Genomic DNA, 10,780 nt, shown 5'->3' with positions numbered 1-10,780 from the left:
GATTTTATCCTGGACGGATAAGGTTCGTTCTCGGAACGGCTGGCTTTCTCCTATCCTGTCTACCTTCTTTCTTCGCTTTCGGGACGATAAGACCTTAGTAGTTACAGACCTAGGACTTACATGGCAGACGCGTTACCAACCAAGCTAACTAGGCTAGCAAACAATTTTTTTTAGGTTGATTTAAAATTCAAACTTCTGCTTCTCTCTCTCCGCTTTCATTTCTCAAAATTGCCTACACTTTATTTTATTCATAGGGCATCAAATGATCTAGCTGATTCTAGCTCTCAATGCGATACCCCCCTGGAGGCTCTAGAGAAATCATAATGCGACGCATATGGTGATAGCTGCCAAGTGGATGATAAATTTTAGAATATATCCGGTGGCGTAGAACGAAATGGACTCCGAAATTCGAGGACTCTTGAGATCAAATTGGAAGCGTAATCGGGCGAAAAGCCAAACCTCTGAAAATGAGTCTCTCGAATGCCTTAAGTCTAATGCCTACTGCCTACTGCCTAGCTACATACCTACCTATGATTCCAATGTGCTGTACGAAAGGACACGTACCTTTTGACTCAACGGCGAAATTATGATTAAGAAAGATCATCTGTGGTGCTGTTTTAGTGTTGTTCCTTCTTGGTGAAATTTAGCAAACGTGCATTTTTAACATTTACAAAGGAAATTTGTTCGGTAATTTTGGATCCATCGGGCTTTTACGGGTCCCGTACGGGTACGGGCTCTTTTTCTGATTCAGTTCTACAGTTGTCTGAGCCACTACACTAGTCAGTCAAATAGCCAAGTACTTTCCTTGTCGCCCTATCTTCTTTTCCGTATCTTCCACTGATGTCCAACATTAAACCGACCTATCAACTATCAAGCCTACATGCAGATATAATTATTGGAAATTTTACCCACTAGCTACCTCTATCAATGTGTTTATAGATTAATAACAGGTAGGCTAGGTACGAGGTACCCATATTATATTGATCATACTAAACGGATACACGGGGCTATTGGTAAGTAATTAAGTACCTACCTAATCCTCAAGTACTTGTAATTTGATCATTACTATTAACAGCATTCTTTGCCATCTTTATAAACAAGCCGGTACAGAGGTAGGTAATTATGGAACTATTTGTCGACTGACCGGTATTAAGTATAGGTTCATATATGTATACATTCATACATACCTAGTATAAATACCTACCCTTTACTGGATCCACAGAGGTAACTAAGGACCTTTTTTTTTTAAAAAAAAAGGGCCTTATTTTTTTAAAGGGTCTTATTTTTCATGTTGAAAGAAAAGATGAGAGCTTCATAGGGAAAATAGTATTTAAGTGAGGGGGTGAAAATCGAGAGGAAGGCCGAAGAAAATTTGAAAAGAATTTGTGAATCAAGGACATGAGGACATGAGATACACAATAGGGCTGCCTGAAAGGGACTGACGGGGAGAGGAATTTCATTCATCAATTAGAAATGTCTTAGTAGTACGTGCTGGTAAGTGCTCGTAGTAGGGGAGGGCGCGGGTTCGATTCCCAAACTGAGGCGTGGAATTTTACTCTCATTAGGCTGATGAAAGTAGGAATGACAGTCCCAGTAGTATAATATAGAGTTGCTAAGGCATTGGTTTTATAATCAAAGACTCTAACGTTCAAATCACTGCAGAGAAGCCTATTTATTAGATTAAGTTCAGTTCTCTTGTCAGTGCTGTTTTAGGCAAGTACAAAAGCTGTGGAAGTTCAAAAGTTTATTCTGTAGTGTACGTTTGGTATCTGAATGCAATTTGTTCAGAGATATGTCTAAAAAAAATCTATTCGAAAAGGTCTGCATTACGTACTTAGAAATAAAAGAACTATGATTGTGTTAACCATGAAGGCTTGTCATAAATCAGTAAATCGCAATTGTCGTTCTCCAGAATGATACACGACGCTAATTTTAATGAATTGACTTAGACTCGAACCACCAGCCTCCAGATCCGAAGTCCACCGCGCTAACCACTTCTCTACTGAGCTTGGTTACTTACAATTTCGTTTCGTAGTTCTTCAACTTCAGGGTACTAGAAAATTAACATTTTTTTTTAGAGTTAGAGGGAACTGTAACTGCTATGGTCTTATCGTCCCGAAATCAAGAGAGAAGGAATTTTTTTAAAGAGGTTTAACAGAGGGAACTGTAACTGCTATGGTCTTATCGTCCCGAAATCGAAGAGAGAAGGAAGAGAGGGATAGGAGAAAGCCAGCCGTTCCGAGAACGAACATTATCCCATCAGGATAAAATCCGCCCCGGGCGGGAATCGAACCATTTTAAAGAGGTTTGACAGAGGGAACTGTAACTGCTATGGTCTTATCGTCCCGAAATCGAAGAGAGAAGGAAGCCAGGTTAAAGAGGTTTGACAGAGGGAACTGTAACTGCTATGGTCTTATCGTCCCGAAATCGAAGAGAGAAGGAAGCCAGGTGGAAGAAAGTTGACAGAGGGAACTGTAACTGCTATGGTCTTATCGTCCCGAAATCGAAGAGAGAAGGAAGACAGGATAGGAGAAAGCGATTATCGTCCCGAAATCGAAGAGAGAAGGAAGACAGGATAGGAGAAAGCCTGCCGACAGAGGGAACTGTAACTGCTATGGTCTTATCGTCCCGAAATCGAAGAGAGAAGGAAGACAGGATAGGAACACAGAGGGAACTGTAACTGCTATGGTCTTATCGTCCCGAAATCGAAGAGAGAAGGAAGACAGGATAGGAGAAAGCCAGGGGGAACTGTAACTGCTATGGTCTTATCGTCCCGAAATCGAAGAGAGAAGGAAGACAGGATAGGAGAAAGCCAGCCGTTCCGTAACTGTACTTTTTTAAGCGAATGCAAATATCAAGTTTTTTTTTAAAGAGGTTTGACAGAGGGAACTGTGACTGCTAGAGAAATCGAAGAGAGAAGGAAGACAGGATAGGAGAAAGCCAGCCGTTCCGAGAACGAACATTATCCCATCAGGATAAAACCCGCCCCGGGCGGGAATCGAACCCGCGGCCTAGCGCTTACAAGGCAGACGCACTACCAACTAAGCTAACTAGGCTGGCTTTTACAGTTTTACTAGTGTTGCTACGATTCATTTTCGGATTTATTGCGGTATAATACCTACAAGACTACAAGAATAAATAGGTACTATTGCAGCTGTACAATAATGCATTTTGCAAACGTAGGTATATTTTTCAGACTGCCAACTTCATTTGAACATACTATAGCACCCAGCCTGTATGTGGGTTATGATTATAATCATAAATAATTATAGCAGGTCCTCTGTAGTTACAGGACATTACCTGCTTTTTTTAAAGTTTTCTCCTGCGAAATTTTTGAAGCAAAATTTCGAATCCTGTAGCCAGGGGCTTTATTACGCTAGATCCATCAGTTCCTGATGAAATTCCAAGGTTAAGCATTGGGAAGCGTTGTAAACATTTGAACAGCCAGCCTACAGTCTAGTTAGCTTGGAGGGTGGCGCGTCTGCCTGGTAAACGCTAGGTCGCGGGTTTGATTCTCGCCCGGGGCGGATTTTATCCTGGACGGATAAGGTTCGTTCTCGGAACGGCTGGCTTTCTCCTATCCTGTCTACCTTCTTTCTTCGCTTTCGGGACGATAAGACCTTAGTAGTTACAGACCTAGGACTTACATGGCAGACGCGTTACCAACCAAGCTAACTAGGCTAGCAAACAATTTTTTTTCCCGCCCGGGGCGGATTTTATCCTGATGGGATAATGTTCGTTCTCGGAACGGCTGGCTTTCTCCTATCCTGTCCTCCTTCTCTTTGATTTGGGGACGATAGGACCTCCGTTGTTGCTTTTACAGTTACTATAGTGTTGCTACGATTCATTTTCGGATTTATTGCGGTACAATACAAGACTACAAGAATAAATACCTACTATTGGCTGTACAATAATGCATTTTGCAAACGTAGGTATATTTTTCAGACTGCCAACTTCATTTGAACATACTATAGCACCCAGCCTGTATGTGGGTTATGATTATAATCATAAATAATTATAGTAGGTCCTCTGTAGTTACAGGACATTACCTGCTTTTTTTAAAGTTTTCTCCTGCGAAATTTTTGAAGCAAAATTTCGAATCCTGTAGCCAGGGGCTTTGTGGTGCTAGATCCATCAGTTCCTGATGAAATTCCAAGGTTATAAGCATTGGAAAGCGTTGAAAACATTTGAACAGCCAGCCTACAGCCTAAGTAAGCCTGGAGGGTGGCGCGTCTGCCTTGTAAACGCTAGGTCGCGGGTTTGATTCTCGCCCGGGGCGGATTTTATCCTGGACGGATAAAGTTCGTTCTCGGAACGGCTGGCTTTCTCCTATCCTGTCTACCTTCTTTCTTCGCTTTCGGGACGATAAGACCATAGCAGTTACAGACCTAGGACTTACAAGGCAGACGCGTTACCAACCAAGCTAACTAGGCTAGCGAACAATTTTTTTAGCTCGATTTAAAATTCAAACTTCTGCTTCTCTCTCTCCGCTTTCATTTCTCAAAATTGCCTACACTTTATTTTATTCATAGGGCATCAAATGATCTAGCTCTCATTGCGATACCCCCCTGGAGGCTCTAGAGAAATCATAATGCGACGCATATGGTGATAGCTGCCAAGTGGATGATAAATATTAGAATATATCCGGTGGCGTAGAACGGAATGGACTCCGAAATTCGAGAACTCTTGAGATCTAGCACTCTCAAATTGGAAGCGTAATCGGAGTGCGAAGTAGTGCGACGCTACGCGTAAAAAGCCAAACCTCTGAAAATGAGTCTCTCGAATGCCTACTGCCTAGCTACATATACCTACCTATGATTCCAATGTGTTGTACGAAAGGTCTTACACAAGTACCTTTTGACTCAACGGCGAAATTATGATTAAGAAAGATCATCTGTGGTGCTGTTTTAGTGTTGTTCCTTCTTGGTGAAATTTAGCAAAAGTGCATCTTTAACATTTACAAAGGAAATTTGTTTGGTAATTTTGGACCCATCGCGCTTTTACGGGTCCCGTACGGGCTCTTTTTCTGATTCAGTTCTACAGTTGTCTGAACCACTACACTAGTCAGTCAAATAGCTACGTATACTTTCCTTATCGCCCTATCTTCTCTTCCGTATCTTCCACTGATGTCCAACATTAAACCGACCTATCAAGTATCAAGCCTACATGCAGATATTATAATTATTGGAAATTTTACCCACTAGCTACCTCTATCAATGTGTTTATAGATTAATAACAGGTAGGCTAGGTACTAGGTACCTAGTATTATATTGATCATACTAAACGGATACACGGGGCTATTGGTAATTAAGTACCTACCTAATCCTCAAGTAGGTACTTGTAATTTGATTATTACTATTAACAGCATTCTTTGCCATCTTTATAAACAAGCCGGTACAGAGGTAGGTAATTATGGACCTATTTGTCGACTGACCGGTATTAAGCATAGGTTCATATATATGTATACATTCATACATACCTAGTATAAATACCTATATCAGATGTTTAGGTACCTCAGTATAAAACGTAGAGGTTTGGGCCCCCTCTAATGTAACTTCTTTGGATCCTTGGATCTTCTTCTTCTTCGCCTTTCCCCGTGTTCAGATGGGGTCGGCGTTATTCGTCAGCCTCTCAATCAGCCCTCGAGTGATCACTTTGGGCTGTCTTTTGGTTTTGGCTACAATTTTTTTTACGAGTGGATGCCCTTCGCACTCAACCTTTGCTATTCCTTTAGCAACGGAAATTTCAGGCTGGTATACTCCGTGTTTTCAAGTCCCAGCTCCCAGCCCGACTAGGGTATGTTGGAAAAGATTTAAAACTGATTGATTGATAAAATTTTGGCCCAGGACCTCTACTTATACTTCGAAAAAGATCCATTAGCACTGAAGAGGGCAACTTTGCAAGTTTGGTGTCTGGTGTCTACCTCCATGCGGCCCGAAGGACCAAACTTTCTTTCCATCGGATCCCACAAGTATCAGATGATATGATTTGCATAGGTAATTAGGTAGGTACTAGTATCCTTTACAATGGTTTTAGTGATAGGTGATGTAGGAGGCGAGAAGGTGCATTTTTTGCCGCTAAGGTTACTTTAGTTTTTTGCCGTCTCTGTGTCCGAGTAAAAATTTAATGACTCAAGTCCTGATTGGGGTAGGAATCTAGGCATTTTCACAGATTTCAAATTCCTGAAATTTCCTTTCATGTAGGTAATTTCGCGTTTACTCATTTGTGTCAGGACATGTATTGTGTGTTCTAGAGTATGCCTAATCAGTAATCCCTTGAAACATTAGGTATACCTTTTTGCAAACAAAATAAGAAAATACGATGTACCTAAGTATATTCGCTTATCATACCTACGTATGTACATATATGAAATTACGAATAGCTATCTTATGAAGAGGTTATCAAACTTTTGTGGTAAAGTAGGCCTACACATGTATACGTAGGTATTAAATAAAATACCTTGCCTATCTACCTAACCTATTCTGGCTGAAAACAATGGAAAAAGTGTGTTTATTGTATGGAAGACGGTAAAAAAAAAAAATCACAAAGAGAAAGGAAAAGTAGTCAGGATATTTTTTGTAACAAAAGAACAAAAAATATCGATAGAAAGATAGGTACTTTGGTGAAAAAAAAAGCTGACTTTCGGCCTGCATGGAATGCAAAATGGTTCTTCCAACATGTTACTGAGCCGGTGAGCCGTTTACTCCAGGTGTGACAAAAGATGGAATGAACAAAAAATTTCAAAAAGTGTCTGTGGTGTTGCCAGATGTGACGTCAGTGTGATTTTGCCAGATGAAAGTCATCAGATCAAGCGTCTTCGCGCCAGCGGTGATAGCACATTCAGTTCTCCTTGGATCACTGAAGTTAAGCAAAGCATAGTATCCCAATGGGTGATCATTTGCATGGAATGCAAAATGGTTCTTCCAACATGTTACTGAGCCGGTGAGCCGTTTACTCCAGGTGTGACAAAAGATGGAATGAACAAAAAACTTCAAAAAGTATCTGTGGTGTTGCCAGATGTGTTGCCAGTGTGATTTTGCCAGATGAAAGTCATCAGATCAAGCGTCTTCGCGCCAGCGGTGATAGCACATTTAGTTCTCCATGGATCACTGAAGTTAAGCAAAGCATAGTATCCCAATGGGTGATCATTTGGTGGTCACTGCGCTCGCCTTGCACGCGGGAGACCCGGGTTCGATTCCCGGCGGGGTCAAGAAATCCAAATGATTGATTCCGTGACTGGCTGTTGCGGGGCCCACTCAGACTCGTGAGGAAAATGAGTAGCTGTGACATATAAATGCGCATAGCGACCGGTGCCAGCATGGTAGGTAAACATTGGACTATATAGGATTATTGAGATATTGGGAAAATCCTACAATGCTGCAGTGAGTACCAAAGTTGTGACATAATAACACAAAGAAAAGAAACTGCATTTTAATTTACCTACGTAGGTCAAGTAATTGATGAATCCCATATAGGTTCCAAGTTCCTAATAACAATGATTTAACTCACGAGGTTACTGTAAGTAGATATTTATAGGTACCTACTTGGAGAAGTTACTATACCTACCTACTTATTTATTTTAGTTATTAGTTTTTCTTCTACGACTTCTAGATCCCGAGATAAATCGATTTAAAAAATACCGGTAAATCGTGAACTTTGACGTCACGGTATACGCTCCTGTAGGCAATGACGTCATAATTCATGACTCCCGCTTCGTTTGTTTGTGCGCAAGCGTTTCTGGCATACGCTTCCGTAGGCGAAGACGTCACATCAAATTTAAAATTATGCACATTACAAACTTCCTCTCGCGTGCATAATTTTACATCCGGCAACATTGTAATTGAAAAGTACACGTCACAACACTGTAATCTAGTTTACTTTTTCATTCAACTTTTTTATTACGATTTACGATAAGCGTAAGCGATAAGCAGAGCGATAAGACTTTTTTGAAGAACGAAGAACGTTCTCTTTTTGATTTGAGTTTCGCCAGCCGGTAAATCTTCTTTTAGTGATAATATTAAAGAAGTGTCCCTAAGAACAAGAATACAGCTTTGAAGAAGTCCAGGTAAGTAAAATTTGGTTTGAATGAACCGAAAACAGAATAACGCAATTTACAAAGTAGGTAGAAGCATTGCTCATTTTATTTTATTCAGCCTGGATTCTGTAAGAGAAAAGCTTTTTTGTCCAATGCTAGATGGACCTCAGGATTTCTAGTTTTTAGAACCAAAACCTTTCATGTTATGATAAATACTCAGATAATAGCAGAGTGGTTTGAGTAATTTTTACAGTCCAAATTGTCTTTCTTGGGCCCCTAAGTATAGTTATACCTATTTTCCTCAAAATGTGGCTCCATAATTATTACATAACATTAATAAATTGTTGTGTAACTTTAGCTTTGTATTCACTTGAAAGTTGCTTGTGTAATACCAACTTGTGGCAGTTTTCCCTTGTGTACGTGGTAGGTAGTTTCTATCAATGACAATCAGAGAAGATTTTCTAGTTTTCTAGAATTCAAGGAGTTAACCTCTTTGATGTGTTTAATTGCTTGCAAAACTCTTCTAACTCTTGTCTAGAATTAGGGACTGTCTAATTTACCGACCTGAGGAAATCACTCCTCTTGGGCTTACGGTGAAGAAATTTTTACCGGCCAAAGCAGTTTTGGATAGCTCTTGGTAAGCATAACAATCCTGTGAAAACCGTTTGTCTTTATCCCAAACTGTTTTCTGCTATAATAACACAAATCACTGCTCTAATTGTGAAAACTTGTTCTTGTATTTAACCTAACCCTATAATAGCAGTGGTCACTGCTCATTTGTTCCAGTTCCTTTGCTAGCAATATTCCACGGACATGATTTCTGCACAAGTACCATATTCTGTCTTCTTTCTCTTTTCTCTCTGATTTCCATCCAACCTTTTTAAAATTTTCCTAGATAATATACGAGACCTTGTTTAGATTGCTTGGTAAAGGGACTTTTCAATCCTATTTGGACAGGATAAACAAGGTATATTCTAGATTTACAGGTGTTGAAATAGAAATGCTGAATGACTACCTCTATTTCTATCTCTGATGCTTTGTGTTTCAGGGGAATAAATTGGCTTCAAAATGTTGCGATTAAGAAACCTTGCTCTCAAATCATCCACCTTGGGTAGCCTGAAGAACTACTCAGCTGCTGCTGTGCCCAAGCCAATTACCAAACCCAAGATCGAACATACTCAGGTAATTACCTATTACATTAAATTTGAACAATTGAAATGGTCAGAAAACAATAAGTTTTTTTTTTTTATTAAAAGTGGCAAGATTTGCAAGATTGAGCTCTTCCACCCAACTAGTAAGTAAGTAGTTACTGAAAGCACCAAGTATTTAGGCACACAGTCCCTGACAAAAATCATCCAACCCATAAAACTACATAAGCCGTACTTAAAATGTTTAGGTCTTCACCAGAATGGGTTTCACTAACTTACACACCTACCTAACCCAGCAAGCACCTAAATGAAAAATATTGTGTCTTTTATCACCCATCTAATGAGGGGTAGGTACACTATGGGATGAGCATGCTATGGCACAGACCATTTGAGTCTAATGTATCAGTTGTTTCATTACTTTTAAATAAAAGTGGTGCAGTGAATGACTTTTCTTACTTTTTTTTCCTCATAACAAAAATCAAAAATTTATCTAGGTACACTATGGGATGAGCATGCTATGGCACAGACCATTTGAGTCTAATGTATCAGTTGTTTCATTACTTTAAAATAAAAGTGGTGCAGTGAATGACTTTTCTTACTTTTTTTTCCTCATAACAAAAATCAAAAATTTGTTACTTTTTCCTTGTTTCAGCTATTCATCAACAATGAGTTTGTCAATGCTCAATCAGTAAGTAGTTACTGAAAGCACCAAGTATTTAGGCACACAGTCCCTGACAAAAATCATCCAACCCATAAAACTACATAAGCCGTACTTAACCTTTTGCGGACAGATTCATGTGTCACATGAAATCATGGTTCCACCATTATGGTAGGAGAAATATAACTTAAATCTGGCGATTCATGAAGCTACAGATTTACTCGATACGGTCGGCTTGATTTTTACAGATAGGAGGTGTTACGGTAGGACGTGCTTAGGAACTTGTGTATCTGTTGCTCCTTTCAAATGCAGACTGAAAAGCCGGTGTTTGTTTATTATGATTCCAAAGCATTCGGAATTATAGTCCGAAGATTTCCGAAGAAGACAAAAAAAACCAGATGTTTCTATCTCAACTAGGAAAAAAAAGAAAATAAATTAAAAGCGAGGGAACAATTTCATGTGTGACATGAAGCCTACCACAAATCGCTTTTCGGAGGTTTCATGTCTCACATAAATCCTACCGTATTTGAAAAAAATGTTTTGTTTACGTCTGACTGTAACAACAACGCTTGAGTTTCATGTGAGACATGAATCCTACCGTAAGAGCGATTCTGGTGAAATTGATTCTGTACGCAAAAGGTTAATATAATAAAATATTGTCTGTCTCTCTTTGGTACCTTACCAAAAGATGTATTATACATATCTCTATTCAGGTAATTTAAGAGTTTTTTTTTTAGTTATTCTTTATATGTTCCACTAAGTATCTATGTACCTTTTTCTTTTACTTTTCGAGAATTTGAATTTTGAAGGCTCTGTGAGTAGTCAAAAGAAAAGAGCGAAATTTGACGTCAGAACTGCTTCTTGGGAAATCTCATAGAAAATACGGATGAAAATCTAATGGGAAGCAGTTATGGGTAGTACAAGGTTTAATGGGAAGTA

The 10,780-nt window shown here is 39.5% G+C and overlaps 1 protein-coding gene across 1 annotated transcript in view; it reads left to right on the top strand.

The window, feature by feature from the left end:
• Positions 1 to 7,907: 7,907 nt before the first annotated feature.
• LOC103513271 (aldehyde dehydrogenase, mitochondrial) overlaps positions 7,908 to 10,780 on the top strand; it is a gene marked incomplete in the record, with an annotated part of 9,985 nt that continues 7,112 nt past the window's right edge. The window contains 2 exon segments of the mRNA XM_017445757.2: positions 7,908 to 8,065; positions 9,084 to 9,217. Of these exon segments, the coding sequence (XP_017301246.1) occupies positions 9,104 to 9,217 (114 nt within the window).

The sequence above is a fragment of the Diaphorina citri genome, unplaced genomic scaffold, assembly GCF_000475195.1.
Source record: "Diaphorina citri unplaced genomic scaffold, Diaci psyllid genome assembly version 1.1 scaffold948, whole genome shotgun sequence".
Classification (NCBI taxonomy): domain Eukaryota; kingdom Metazoa; phylum Arthropoda; class Insecta; order Hemiptera; family Psyllidae; genus Diaphorina; species Diaphorina citri.
Note: the sequence above shows the minus strand (reverse complement) of the source record. Positions and strands in the feature narration are given on the sequence as shown.